Here is a 15,993-nt window from a genome sequence, read left to right as displayed (position 1 = left end):
ACAACTGTGGTGGATCTTTTTTAGAGGACACTAAGTCCTCACTTTTTAATCATTTTCAGAAATTGCCTATTAACCATCTTAAAGCTATTAGAGACCTTTGAAATGACAGGTTTGAATAGTCATTGGGTGAGTTTAGCTTCAATAAAATAAAAATTAATTATAAACTTAAGAACCTGAAGTATCTGAAATAAAAAGCAAAAGCCAAATAGGATTTTGATCTAAGAAAGTTACAAATGGATTAAAGGTCTAGCTAAATTTGGATTATTGAATTTTATAAGATTTTTGCATTAACTATAAAATACAAATAGCTTTTTGTGGGAACAAGAGTGATTTTGACTATTGTGGTTCATAAAAAAGATAAGCAACTTATGATCTTAGAAACTACTAGACACTAGAGGGGACTAAAGATTCTAAGTAGAAAGAAAAAATATATAATCCGTTTTTTTGTGTTGGTTAACTGGGAATTACAAAATGAGACAAAACATCATAACATTGAAAATATTAAAGTTTTTTGAAAAATGGAGCTAGAAATTAGTAGTTACAATATCAACAGTGTCAGTAATGATGTCTGATCCTATGGATAGACTATGTCCAAAAGATGTCAATGAATAAGTGAAAGATGTGGATCAAATTTTGTCTGACAAGACAGAAAGTGCCAAAATTGGAATTATTCATAATAGATCAAGAGAATTATTTGGAAAAGGACACATTTATTCATCAAATTTATATGATTGTCCATCTCATGGAAAGGGACTCTGAGGCAGCATATAACCAATAAAACAATAATTTTGAGAAATCATTATCTAAAACCATTATAGTTATTAAAACCATTAAAAACAATAAAAGCAGAAGTAAACAAAAAAAATGGATATACCAAAGAAAACTGTCTGAAAGTTTAAAAAGGAGAAACAAAAATGAAAAACCAAGAAAATGTCCTGGAAAATGTTTTCTAACTGGATCTACAAAAGAGGTTTGTGAAACAGGATCAAAAAGAATTAAAGAAAAATCAAATCCCATGACAATATTTGAATAAAACGATTAAGACTATTAGAAGTAAAAGAAAGGAATACAGCATTGGTTTATCTGATCATGGTTAAAATAAGACTATTTGTAAAGCTCTGGTAACTCTGGACTTTTTGCTGACACCAGGACTGAAAAGGTATTCTATGGATATGCTTATAGATAAGTGATGGGATATGGGATGAAGAGGTATCCATTTATAACATTATAAAGAGTCAAGAAGTTAATTCTTATGTCTATAGCTATGCTGTTGTAATGAAGATGGGAAATATTTTCTTCATATATTTTCTTTTTCTTTATCATATTCTTTCTTTTCTCTTTTCTCTTACATTTTGTATTCTTTCTTACTGATTTTTATTCTTTAAATTTAGTTTGTACTAGACAACTCTGGGACCCATTGGATCATCCTATGGGAGAAAGGTAAATGCAGTCTGATGTGACCAGAATGAACATTAAGTTTTAGACCGAATATATTTTGTTTTTTACAACAATGCTGAACTGCCCTATGTTTATCTAAAACCATTATACATCATCAATAGAAAAATAATAATTATTTTTCTATTTATGATATGTTATATACCATAATTTAGATATCTAAATAAGATATAATAAGATATACTACCTTATGACATATGTCTATGATATATTATAATTTAGATGAGATCTAAAAAGATGAACAAAAAGATCATGGGCAAGCAAAATAGCAGCAGGAGCAGGAGCATCTTCTGATTTCCTGCCAGTTTCCCCATTGACTTTGCTTGTGGGAAGCTGGCAGAGAACACAGAAATCATGATCACATGACTGTTAGGATACTAAAACATTCACAACTTTGCAAATAAAATTGCTCTGAACATCGTGGAAATTTCACTTCCACTGGAATAATGGGTCCCCAGGTGGGTTTTTTTTAATACATATATTGCAATTATTCTTTAGCAAATTTGAAGTATCTTGACTGAAAAATCATTTCAGTATATTGCACCATTTTGGCTAACTTGAGGGTTACAGATAAATATACAAACAGATAAACACAATGAGAGCTTTAGTAGTGTATAGATAATAATTTTACCACTGCAATCAAAATAATTTATAAACAATTATATGTAAGAAATGGAAAGCCCTGGCTGAGAAAGGCCATCATTCCAGAGTTTTTCATAAATAGAACATTACAAAAAGGCATGTATCTTTACCAACACTCGAGATTGGGCAGACCAAACAAACTTATGTAATATCCAGTCGTTATGGAAAATGATGATCTTGTGGAAAAAACCGCTAATATATTAATAGTCAGTATTTCAGAAGGAGATTAAACTTTCCTCCCTCCCTCCCCCCTCTAATCGCTGCCATATGAGGAAACCAGATATTTCATTCCCAAGGGATCCCATACAAAGATCCCACTAATTAGAAGGATTAGCAAAAGTGGAGGATGGGTTATGTGGGTCCTAAACCTGCCTACAGATGCATGTCCAAATTGTCTAGCTGTTTAAAGGGCCTTAAATGATACCTAGGGTGTGTATGTGTGTATGTAATGCATGTGTGTGTTTGCAGCCAGAAGGGCACCATCTCGCCAATCTATCCTTACTCGTTATACATCTACAGCTGCCGGGTTTCGCTTAATAGGCAGCATATACGTATGATACCCACCGTAATTCCCCCCTCCCCCCCTTTTTTAAAAAAAATAAAAGAGGTCACATCCATTAGATAGAAGTCAAAAGCAGCTTCTTTTCCGCCCTGGAACAGCAGCTGCCGAGGAGGCACGCCACGGGCGATGGCTGTGGCTTTTGCCAAAGGAGCCGGGCGCCCGCCTCGCTTTTCCGGGGATGCCCGCTTCTGCGGCCAGCCCCGCATCTTCAGCCGGCGCGCAGGGGCGGGCGACCTCCCGCACGACGCCCGTCCAGCCCTTCCTTAGCTCTGCAGCCGCCGTCGCACCGGCGGGGGCACCTGCTGCTGGCGCTTGTCACGCGGGCGGAGGGGGGGGGAAAGGCTTGTCCTGCTATAAAGTGCTCCCGATAAAAGCCCGCCCAGGCATCCCCTCGGAAGAAGCAGCAACGGTAGTGGTTGTTGCCGCTGTAGCTGGCCGAGGGGAGGAGGAGGCCCGGCCAGCGCGAAGGGAGCCGGCAAGATGTTTTACTCGGGGCTGCTGACCGATAGGAAGGACATGGACGTGAGGGAAGCCGCAGCCCTCCGACAGCAGAGGAGGATGAAGCAGGCCGTCCAGTTCAACCACAAGGACTCCGCCGACTTGCTGCCCTTGGACGGACTGAAAAAACTGGGAACTTCAAAAGATACGGTTAGAATTTGGATTTTGTCGGGTAAAGGGGGATAAATGATGCAGACGAGGGTTGTAAAACACCGTGGGGGTGGGGGTGGGGGTGGCGGCGGGGGGTTCGAACAGGGTTGAACTGGATGGCCTTTGGCCACCCCCCGAATATTTGCGCTACAATTCGGCGGGGGAGGTGGGTGGAAGAAGTGGGAAAGGGCGAGAGGGAAAAAGAGCTTATGATTTCAGAAGCTTCCTTCCAGGGTTTTTTTTTTTTTTAAGGTTTTCTTTTTTAAATGAAGCATGTACAAGCATAGCGTAAATCATGTTGACTTACTTTAAACGATTGCTCGATCAAGGAAAGGAGGAAGAGAGGGGAAATTTAATTTTAGAAATAGTTTACTAGGTTTTTGCCTTCCTCTCCATAGTACATCAGGGTCTTAAACAGCCTTTCTTGAAATAAGCTCAATTGATTTCTGCAGGAGGTGCTTCTTATTAAATGAGTTCACAACAATTGCAGCTCTGGAGCCCTGCTACCTCGAAGCCTGCAAGATTTTTTGGGGTGGGGAGCCAAATGGCAGTTTATAAGGATGAAAGAATTTTGGATCGAGAAAACGGTGCTGGAAAAACAGTTTTAAAGCCCTCCCCTTTACATTGCTATGGCATTGATCCAGTAAAAGAGGTGTAGATGCTTTTAGGATAAAGTACTCTTGTCACTGGCTTTCTATGATTCTTGTAAATAATCCCTTAAAAATCTTATATAGTGAAGAAATGCTTTATAAAAAAAACCCCTCCCCCCCTAAAGCAGAGGTTTTAGGATTTGTTTTCATATCTGCAGAGCTTTCCATTTCCTTAATATTGAAACATGCATTAAATATGCTATTTGAATTGAAGAACAAAATGTAGTCAAGCAGAAAATTGTATATGCTGATTTCCTTTTTTTCCCTGGACTTCAGATCTTATAGGGCATATTTGACTTGGAAGCATATGGTTTAAAAAACTGAAATGGTTTTTAAGGTGTCATATTTATGCTATTACAATTAATTATTTTATAACTGTATACTGGATTTCAAAAACTAGATTGCTTAAATCATTAACATGAACATTTATAGATATTTTTTATTCACATTTGTATTTCTATTTTATTGGTGTCTGATTTAATTTGCTCTCAATAGCTTTAATTCAAATCATTGTTTCTTAATATGGTGCCCTCAGCTGAGTTCTTGAAGACTGTTTGAGGGGTAATGCTGGTTTAGGTGATCCAAGAGTCTGATCTATTCAGCTTTTTTTAAATCAACAAAGTGGAGGAAAATGTAGACAACATAATAGGACTATAGTTATAAATCCCTTCTATCCGATGGGCTTTCAGATATTTGAGATACATAGAGTATACTATATATATTTGAAGCCAGTGGGCATTAGCACTGACTATGGAGTTTACCTGTGCAAAAGTTAGAAGGTATAAAAAAAATCTAGAGACAAAGGATCCTTTCCCCCAGAAACAGAATTAATAAATCTTTTTTTTTAATGAACATGAAATAAAATGGCTTCCTGTGGTTCTTTAGCTTGATTATGGGCTCCCTTCCACTCTCTAAGGTTTATATGAGATGTGTTATTTTTACTGGCTAACAGACATGTGTTATTTTTACTTAGAAGTTATGAATCAGGCTTGATGACATGGTAAATTGCAAACAATAACTTTTGCATAGTTTATGATGTCACACTTCATGCTATACTCAGCTATAGACACTTGGATCAAATATTTGTGAAGACAGATCTGAAAGCAGAAGCATCAATTTTACTGTGGTGATCAGCAATGAGTACATTTGTGAAAAGGTACCTTGAGAAATTACACAAGAGGGCTAGTGTTAGTGACATTTGTCCACCACCGCTTTTGCCACTGACCAAAGCTAATATTCAACCAGGGACAGAAAATGAAAGAATTGGGCTTGTCAGAGATAGCATGTTCCAGAACCCCCTTATCTTAAAGCCAGAGCTAGGAAGGACCCGCAGAAGGTGCGCAAAGATTCCAGGAGCCAATTTTGTATATGGCCTAAGTGTGCGTGGGATTGATGGAGGAGTCCCTGAAGCCATAGGGCACTGGCAGGTTATGCCACCTCGTGTTATCAAAAGGAAAGAAATACCCAAAGATTTTATTCACATGCATAGTAAGGGAATTAAGGCTGGTCTTTTCACTGCAAAAGAACACCATCTATATTGTCAGCACCATGAGCTTCACTGCAAAACGACTGCTGCCAAAACCTTCCCCAAAGCTGCACTTCGTCTTCCCGATGCTATGACATATGGGAAGCCATATCCTCCTCCTACACCCATAACAGAGATCCTTCAACATAAGTTTGGTGACCAGTGGCTGCAAGAGCGTCGGAAAGCTGACATGCACCGTAAGCAGAAGAAACATTTGAAAAAACGAGAGAAAACACACGAGACCCGCATGACAATGTTGAATAAATATCAAATCCCTATGAAGGTAGATTCACAATGGCACATGCCAAAATTTCAGAAGATTGCTCGCCATCTTGACACCTTCCCAAGTCAAGAAGATAGACTGAATGCCATGAAAGCACAGCAAATTGAAGCACCAGTCCGACGTGGCCTGTTTGGTCGGGGCATTTATACGCATATATAGGGCTCAGCTTTATAAAGAAACAAACGACTTAATATACTTCAGTATGAGCTCTGTGCTGTGATAAAAAGTTTGATGGAACCTGCCATAAGTAGCATTAAAATGAAGCTCCCTGTGAAAAGAGAAAAGAAATAGATAAGGACATGGCGTGTCTCCTTGCTGAGCTTCTGCTATCAGATAAATAGAAAGAATGGAATTCCTGGCTGTCACCTAAAGGATGCATTATTACACCATTTGAGGACGGGGTGTTGGCACAACATCATAGCTTAATATAAAGCAATGTTTGATGTGTTTTAATTAGAAAGGTTGTATAGTCTTTTTGCTTCCAATCTTACTCGGAACGTGAACTCATAGTGAAAGGGAAATATTCATTTCCTATATTAAAATAAAATAGTAAAAATGTTATTTTTTCTGGTCCCATTTAAAAGAATGGACATTGCATAATTACCAGTAGGCTGTACGTAATGTTAATAGAGGAATAACATCCTATTTTTTAATATTTGTAAAACCCACTGTAAGCATAAATACTGGGTTTTCTAGTCATTAATCTGTGAGTATAAAGTTCAGATTTCAGAATGAAATGTCAGAATTTTCTCTAAAAAGATATAACATGAGAGAATGTGACTGGCATAATACTTTTGTTTTCAGTCAAAGAAAAAAAACATATTTATTTGGAAACTACTACCTCCTACCTCTCCTGAATCTTTTTCATCTTCATTTATTTCTTCTTCCCTGTAGGTTGTAAAAGTTCCAGACGTTTTAGACTAATTTATGAGAATTTTCTTTTTTTTTTCTAATGCATTATGGATAAACTATATTGTTTTTATATTATGGATTCATTCATATCATTTAAAGTTAAAAGACATGTATATAAATACATTTTAAGTTAGTAGCTATTGACATTTACATCTGCCAGGAACTTGTACTTGAAATTTCAAAAGTGCATTTACAGAGGACGTGGAACACGGAGAACATGGAGAATGTTGGTTTGATCTTGTCAAATTTGATTACTTGTACAAAGTATGCTGAAGCTACAGCAGACATCTATAATCAATCTTTCAGCAGGGGTGAACTTCGACTACAGGAATGGCCTTCAAAGAAAGGCTTAAAGTAACTTTTACATTGCTGTGCATTCAAATTTGCAACAATCCCAAGCCTGCAATTCAGTAAAAAAAACCAGTAAGAATACAATTGAAATTTAATAATTGATTCCTTAACATTAACACATTGCAAAAAAAGATATTAATATTTGAGAATGGATTTGGGAGAATCACAAATACTTCTTTTCCTATATTCTAAATCAGTGCATGTGCATGTCTGCATGTGCCAGAGCTACTTACTCTAGACATGGACAACTGCCCAGCATGAAATAATTATCCATGCCTCCCCGTTCCGATGTTGCATGACTAGTTGCTATTGGAATTGGCCTGACGAGGCTGCCTGTATACCCCTGGTTCCTCTCAGAGTTGCAGAATTGTTATGTTAAAGGCATTTAAAATAAATACTTTGCCACTGGTTATTTGAAGGGGAACTGAGAGTCCAATAGTAATATATTTAAAGTGGCAAAACTTAGAGGCAGTGGTATATCCAATGGGATGCTGAGATAATAATAGACAAATCCATATTGTTCGAAGGGAAGAGCAAGGATTTTCGAAAATCAAGAAATTAGAGAAAAGGGAAAGAAAATTTTGACACTCATTTGCCTGAGGGAGCTGCCTTGTCACTTGCACATTGGTAGAATATGTACCGTGTTGCCTGTTATAAGGTTTCTTACCAAGAAGGATACAGTAAGTGAAAGAGTTCACCTCGTTCCTGGTATGTTCTTCAGTCTTGATCGCTTCTCTCTCCCCCTCCCTCCCAGATTTACTGTATCCCTTAAAATTATTCATTTCTCCAGTGGCTGTTCTCTCCACTTAGAATACGGTTCAAGACTACAGATGCAATAATTCAAGGTTTGGCGTATTGTGTTACCAGAATAACAGTATAACAGAGTTAGAAGGGATCTTGGAGGTCTTCTTGTCCAACTTATTAACTTATTAATTAAGGGCTAGGAAAATGTTTTCTGAAAAGACTTCGGAACATTTCATATCATGTGGAAGGGGCAGTACATTATAGAGATAGGCAAGTTTAGCACCAAGTTTACATCCTACCTGGGAGAGAACAAGGATTCCATGCATGTACATTTGGAAGAAAGGCAGAACAGAGCAATCTGAAATTATGAGTCTCATCTCAGTTCCAAAACCTTTTCAGCTTTGCAGACCAGCGGAGGGGGAGGGGATGGGGATGGTGGAGGCAAACATGTGCGCAGCTCCATTTGCACAAGCAACAAGCACACGCACCTGCCGTTTGTGCAAATGGAGCACACATAGAGCACACACACACACTCTCACCCACTGCTTGCACGAGTGGGGATGTGTACTTCTGCGGCCCAGTTCTGAAAGGCGCAAGGCCTGGTAGTAGGCCGTGGCCAGGGGATTGGCAACCTCTGTCATAGATTAAGAGCAGGCTGAGTAATGGGTGCAGAGTAAAGACTTAACTATTATACTCACTGCCCCATATGGTCAGTGGGTCCTGAGGTCCTGAGCAATCAATGCCACGGAAGCCACACTTCCAATACTCATAACTTGCTGAGCCACAAAAATACATCAGTTTCAACACTAAGCGAACAGAGTACTTTATGTAGATATAGCTGCTATCATTAATTGATCTGGTTAAGCATGCTGAGTGAATACAGTCTATATGGAGTTTCAACTAAGAATACGATACTTGGGATTTTATAGATGATAATATGAACAATGATAGTATGGAAGTTAAGGTTGCATTGGGGGAACCATCTAGAAACAACTGTGAGCCAACTCCTTTCACATATTCAACAGAGATAATTTTTTTTGGTACAAATAGCATTTTCTTTATCTTATAATGTAATTATAAAACTATGAAATATTGTTAAAACAAAGATTACCCTTTTTTTCATAGCTATTAGCGTATTTGCTGGATATTCAATTTGTTGATTTCCAGCATAAATTCAAGAAGGCATTAATCTTGCCTTAATTAAAATGTAGTTCATTTTCTCCCAAGGTTAATTGTAAGAAACAAAATGTAGTTATCAAAGAAGTGTAATTCTTTAGAAAAAAATATAATGATACTAGAAATGTTCTGCAAAATTTCTGTTTAATTGGCAAGAAACAATGCAGATAGAAAAGTAAATACTAGCATATATTTCCATATTTAATATGAATAGAAAATTGACAATGGCATTGAAGGAAGACAAAACTAACGTATGTAAAGTACTGTATATTTTCATACTGCTTATAACAAATTTTATTGCACCAAATTTAATTCAATACTTTGGGAAATGTGTTGGTAGTAATTAAAATATTAAATAGTGATGGAAGGTTAATTTTCAGTGACTGGATAGTGCTTGGAGTCACTTATCTGGAAGCAGTTTATATTAATGCATATATCATTTTTTTCCTTCCTTTTAGTGGGTCCTTGTCTGAAATTTCTGGACAGATGTAGCTCATTGTGCCCTATGTGGACATTCAAAGGACCCTTTAAGCCAGCGGTTCTCAACCTATGGGTCGCGACCCCATTTGGGGTCGATCGACCATTTTTCGGGGGTCGCCAAAGAAGGCGATCCGCCATTTTCTCCCCTCAGGGGGCGGCGCCGTGCATGCGCGCCGCGCATGGGGGCGGCGCCACGCATGCGCAGAACGTTTGTGTGACGGGGGTCGCCGTCACACAAAGGTTGAGAACCACTGCTTTAAGCCCTTAGATGGCCAAGAGGGAGCCATTTAGGAATGTTTCTACATAATGACATAATGTGTGAACAACCATTCTACTGCTTGTAGAGGCATAATAAGCAAGATAGGGAATGCCTAAAAGGTTTTAATGAGTGCTTCATTCTGTAGTGTTAATTATAATTGCAATAGGACCATGAAAATTCTAATATTAACTCAGTACACAAAAATCAGTGAAACATCTGTTTTCCCAAAGATTTACTTAAATGGATGTAAGAATTTTCGGGACAGAGAAAGATGCACTGTTTTGCTCCTTAATCTCATAAACTAGAAAAGGGTACACATGCATTTGCTCTGCCTGCCTATTACATAGAGTCATATTTAGGTTTGGAAAAGGTTGGAAACTAAATCCCCCAAGTTATTTTATTAATAGTTTCACAGCTTCATGAACAATATCAGGACAAATATTAAACCCAGCCTAAATGGTTTCAATTATCCTTCTCCAAATGATGAACTGCATTAGTTGTGCTAACGGGATTCTGGAAGAAGTCCTGTTTTTAAAGGAATGAATATTTTCGCACAAGCAGCTGTGCAGAAGGGCTGGATGTTACAGTAGTGGCTGAAATGCATAACTGGATAGGAGTTTTGTGGCTAGTCACTATAATAGGAATACAAAAAATTAAGATGGATTGGATGGCTGGATAAACAGACACACAGGATTTTTTGTTGTTATGCAACCCAAAAAACATGTTAGAATACTCTTGATGGCTAGAAGGTGAATACTTATAAATTAAGAAAGCTCTGTGCTCATCTATTAACCAAAAAGGGCAAGTTCTCTTTTTTCTGTAAATGCTGCAAATAATTAAATGGGCCCATTTCTGCAGATATCTGGTATCCTTGTGAACCTGAAATAAATGCTGGGGCAAAGCTTGCTTTAGAGAGCTGTCCAATCACTGCTTTAATATGACCAATGATGAGGAATTCCCCAGCTCTCTTTGGATTTCACTCTGAAATTTCCTTTCAGTAATTTAAATCCATTGTTCTATCTCTTGCTCTGTAGGATGAGACAAAGTAAGCTTCCATTTGAGAGGTATTACTGTATATCCTTTCAGATACTTGAAGAATGCTCCCTTATCTTTCTATAGTCTTTGCTCAAAAGTAAGCATTGCTGAAAATAGACAGATATCATTACAATGCAAATTATACATGCGCAGGTCACTAAAGCATTTAAAAGAAAATTCTTTATTGAGGCCACATATGTCCCATGCTTAATTTGAATAATGTGGAGTTCTGATTCTCCAGGTTGTAGATCATATGGTCCAATCCTCTTCTGAATTAAAAACCCATTAAATCATATCTTGACAGGTGACCACCCAGCTTCTGGTTTGAAAACCTCTAGCAAATAGGAGTCTATCAGTGTCCTGGGTAGACTCTTCTAAGCCATACTTAACATCAGGAAATTCATCCAGATATTCAGCACAAATCTCCTTTAATTTCAACCTATTGTCATATCTCTGTGCCTCACTTTCAGATTTGCTTCATTTTGAATATGACAGTCTTTTAGTTGTTTATAGAAACTGCCAGATCTCCCTTAAATCTTTGCTCTTGAAAAGTAAACATAGCCAGCTCTTTTTTTTCTCTTATGGTTTTGTTTTCATGTGTCTTATTTTCTGGAAGTTTATCTCTGAAACCAAACTAGCTTATCACACGACTGGATATTAGGCAGGACTGGACACACTAGTCTTTCAAGGGTGGTCTAATTAACCAATACCGACAGTGGAGTCATCTCCCACAGTCTGAATGTTATCCTTCTATTAAATGTTCTGTCAAAAATGCATTAACCTTTGTAGCTGCCTCATTGCATTGTTTATTAATATTCAGCTGTGGTCCACTGAGACTCTTCAATCCTTTTTCCACATACTGCTGCCAGATCAGGTCTTCCTAATTCTGTACCTGGGCATTTGATTTTTCCTCTATCCAAGTGCAAGGCTGTGATTAAGCATCATCTTTTAGGATTTCATTGTTTTGAATTATGTTTTTGCCTTCTGACTGTTACATAATTTCTTTAGTTTACATCAGCTGAAAATTAGGCAAGCATTCCTTCCTTTCCATCCTTTCTCTTTTCTTTCTCCCTCCCTCAATTTCCTATGTGTGGTTTCACAATTTGGAAAGGGAACCATGACCTTCTAGCTTGCTTCTGTGTATTACTAGTGGTTGATGTAGATGCACGAACATCATGAGACAATAAAGACTGAAATTCTCTGAAATTCTGTGCTTTGTTGTCGAATTTTGACACTGGATCTTGAGTGCCTTGAGACCTGAAATGAGATCCTTGGTGTCTTTTTTATTTTTTAAAATATGTTTAATATTGAATTACACCAAGAAAAAATGCAAAACCTGTGAATACAAATAAAACAGCATGTACACTATATGTGTACATACTCAGATATTCTCACACACACATACACACACACACACACACACACAGAGAGAGAGAGAGAGAGAGAGAGAGAGAGAGAGAGAGAGAGAGAGATGCACCATATAAAACAACCTAACAAACAAGAGAAAAGACAAATAGTAAATCAAATAATACAATACTAATAACATTTATAGAAAAATTGCCATGACACAGTTTTTAAACAGCAGATTGAATCTTGACCATAGGGAATCACATTGCCTGGTGATAGACCACCAATTCAGAATCTGAGAGCGGACCCATTTCATCAAAAGAACCTTTTGAGCATGATAAATCCAGAAATTTTAATAAATAGATAAATTGTTTAAACATAATTTTTATGTTTAAACACATGGGCATCCTTAAACTTTCTTTTCTTCCCAAAAAAATTACTATAGCAAGAATATCCAGTTAATAAGTTAACAAGGGACATGACCATGTTATGTAAACACCTCAAAGGTATTATATCTCCAACATCGGAAATTGTGTAGACTTTCTAAACAACCTTTGAAGAGTCTAATAACCTGCAAAAAGGTTTTTTATGAATTAATCTTATTTTAAAATCAAAAGAAATATATCAATATTTCTTAAGCTTGTGAAACTCCAGTTTCAAGTCCTGCATGTTATCAGTATATATTATCTTTTTAATTTTCAATAAAAGTGAATGGTAATACAGGTTATTTTTTAAAAATATATATTTTTACATTATGTTTGACAAGGAAAGCTTGGAGTTTGAGCTTTCCAAAAAAATTAATCATTAATTTAGTAATTTGTTTATCTAAGTAGAATTAACATAGATATCATCTTAGAATATATATCAATCTTGAACCAATATTCATGTTCACAGCATTTATTCTTTCTCATAAACTTTCACCCATCTATTAAAATCACCATTATTCCCCATTATGCAATTTGAAATATCCATCTCTATCAAAATGATATGCTGGCTATCATATAATAAATAATAATAATAATAATAATAATAATAATAATAATAATAATAATAATAATATGCAACATAACACCCCAGACTTAACAATTGTCGATAAGAAAGACAAAAAAGTCTGGATAGTGGACGTGGCAGTGCCTGGAGATAGCAGAATAGAAGAGAAAGAACTGGAGAAGATAACAAAATACAAAGACCTACAAATAGAAATAGAAAGACTGTGGCAAAAGCAAGCAAGGGTAGTACCAATAGTCATAGGCTCCTTGGGTGCAATCCCAAAACAACTGGAGCACCACTTGAACACCATTGGCATTGACAAATTCGCTATTAGTCAATTGCAAAAGGCGGCCTTATTAGGAACTGCTTCCATCCTGCGACGATATCTATAATACCATCAAACATCCACATCTGCCTATCCCAGGTCCTGGGTAAGGACTCGATAGGTAGACAAAATGCCAAATCCAGTCTGAACATCTGGCTGACTGTGCGATGATCGATAATAATAATAATAAAGTTGGAAGGGACCTTGGAGGTCATCGAGTCCAACCCCCCTATGGCTTGGTCTCCAGGTATAAGGAACTATTGAGTAGGGATCAGACAATTCAAAACAATCTGTGGAACAGCTTGACTTCAGAAGTTGTGGGTGCTTCATCACTGGGTTTTTGTTTTTTTTAAGAAGAGACTGACTGGACAGTCACTTGTCTGAAATGGTATAGGGTCCCCTGCATGAGCAGTGGGCTGGACTAGACCTCCAAGGTCCCTTCCAGATCTATTCTGATTGATTAATTGGCATAAAGCACAACTAGTTTGTACATATACTACTTCAGGTTATGTTTGATTATTGATTTAGTTGGAAGTAAATTGAATTAAGTCTGTAGTTTCTTGTTAATGACTTTAGCATCATAACGCTATTCCTGTTCAGGTCATATAAGTTAGGGAGGACCACTTTGGTCTAATGGTTAAGGCACCAGGCTAGAAACCAGGAAACTTGTGAGTTCTAGTCCTGTCTTAGGCATGAAAGCCAGCTGGGTGACCTTGGGCCAGCCACTTTCTCTCAGTGCAACCCACTTCACAGAATTGTGGTCCTGAAGAAAGTAAGAGGAGGAAGGAGCATTATGTATTTGCGCTGCTGCTTTGAGTTGGTTATAAAATAAAAATGAAAGTAATTTAAATTAAATAAAAAACAGGCTATTTTTTTAATAGTAGGAACAAACATACAACTACAGGAAGCCAATCTTATGGGAGAATAGGAAGATCCCATTTCAATATTGTCTGATCACTCACCATCATCCTTCAGTGACTGAACTGATTTTCTTTCAGCTCTGCTCTAACACAACTTCTTTTCTGCAGTTTACAACACTGGAGCTCAGTGGGGCTTGGCAGGGGGCTATTTTCCCATATTGCTTCACTATACCTCTCATTTTTGGAACTCAGAATTTTTTAATAAGTTTCCCAGGCAACCTTATCAACAAACCTAATAATTCTAATCATTTTCTAGTGCTTGTAATAAAGTGCCTGCTTTGAGTTTTCTCTGTTTATATAACCAGGATGTATTGAACCGTTGTCTCATTCCATTTTCCAGTTTCTCTCTCTTTCCTCAAAATGACAATGTCATGCCACCAGCACAAATTGTAGTAGATGTATAGGTTTATACAGGAAACCTGTACTTGGATTGTCAGGGAGTTTTCCTTTCCCTCATCCCTCTCATTTTTTTTTCAAAACAGCCAGAAAGAGCACAGCGCTTATACTGAAAACTTAGGAAGGGGCAGGGATAGCTGTTTATTCCATTTATGTTGTTATAGCTCAGGGGCTGACCACTGAATCAAGTTGGCTGATGACAATGTGTTGTTCTCTCTATTTTTAGCAACAGATTGCATAATTCGTGGTGAATGGCCGAGTTTAATGGGAGTTAGAAGCATCAACTCTCCTAGTCCACAGTGTCAGCAAATTTGTAGCATTTCAGATGGATTTATTTCTTAGTCATGGCATTATGTCTTGAAAATAAGTTCCCTTTTCCTGCAAAACATAAGAAAATCATTGAACTGGGAGGAGACTTTCCAGTGTCCCTGAATGGTATTTTCAGAAAGAAAAACATTTCTGAAGGTGTAGCAGTTTATCAGACTAAGCTGCAAAAGCAGCAACACCATCTGAAATTCTTTTTGTGCCGAGCTGTTATAAGAGACCCAGTTTAGTTTAATGGTTAAAAGGGCACACTGAGAAACTAGAAGGCTGCGAATTCTATTCCTGCCTTAGGGACAAAGCCAGCTGGGTGACCTTGGGCCATTTACTTACTCTCAGTTCTAGGTAGAAGGCAGCAGCAAATGACTATCAGAATGACTTTATCCAGGTAGTAGCCAGGAATCAGAACTGACTTGAAAGCACAAAACACTAACACACAAAAACAGTGACTTATGTGTAGTTTTGCCAGCTGTTCAGGATACAGAACAGAACAAAGAATGTCAAGCTTCTCTACTAATTGTTCTATCAATTTCTACATTATGGACAAGAGCAACTTGACACAAGTTTAAAAAAAATTGAGTGCTCTCTCACATACGTCATTGAAATCTTTGACCATTTTTAAAAAGCAAGACTGAGTGAGAAGATGATTCCTTATTTCAGGGAAGGATCACTTTTATCGTAAGACATCATATGCTTGTCTGGTTTTGGCTTAATCTGTTAAGTGCACCCAGCCTCTAATGCAGTGGTTCTCAAACTTTTTAATGCCGCGGCCCCCAACCAGTCGTAAGTCGAGGACTACTCAACTGGTGCAGCACCGTTTGCAGAATGGGACTTTTGGCGGGCTCAGCAGGGCAGAGACAGCCTGGACAATTCCTATTGGCTTTTGAAAGCCAATAGAATTAGACTCTATTCAAGAGAGTCTATTCTATTGGCTTTCAAAAGCCAATAGAATAAAAGGGAGTAGCACAGCTA

At 37.5% G+C, this 15,993-nt stretch overlaps 2 protein-coding genes across 8 annotated transcripts in view; both read left to right on the top strand.

Annotated features, from left to right (window-relative positions):
* Positions 1 to 2,721: 2,721 nt before the first annotated feature.
* The window catches only part of NRIP3 (nuclear receptor interacting protein 3), a 31,287-nt gene continuing 18,015 nt past the window's right edge, over positions 2,722 to 15,993 (top strand). Inside the window, exon 1 of one of the 7 annotated variants that reach the window (XM_039350228.1) lies at positions 2,722 to 3,307. In XM_039350228.1, coding sequence (XP_039206162.1) covers positions 3,140 to 3,307 — 168 coding nt within the window. In that variant the 5' untranslated portion in view covers positions 2,722 to 3,139. The remainder of the gene's footprint in view (positions 3,308 to 15,993) is intronic. The other 6 variants (XM_039350227.1, XM_039350224.1, XM_039350223.1 and 3 more) reach the window with 6 other exon arrangements.
* LOC120311081 (cilia- and flagella-associated protein 77-like) lies at positions 3,422 to 6,042 on the top strand. The gene has a single exon (XM_039350221.1). The coding sequence runs from the start codon at positions 5,094 to 5,096 to the stop codon at positions 5,922 to 5,924; it is 831 nt and encodes a 276-aa protein (XP_039206155.1). The 5' UTR covers positions 3,422 to 5,093; the 3' UTR covers positions 5,925 to 6,042.

The sequence above is a fragment of the Crotalus tigris genome, unplaced genomic scaffold (assembly GCF_016545835.1).
Source record: "Crotalus tigris isolate CLP2741 ecotype Arizona unplaced genomic scaffold, ASM1654583v1 scf7180000018308.1980950, whole genome shotgun sequence".
NCBI lineage: Eukaryota > Metazoa > Chordata > Lepidosauria > Squamata > Viperidae > Crotalus > Crotalus tigris.
This window is presented reverse-complemented; position numbering and strand designations above follow the sequence as displayed.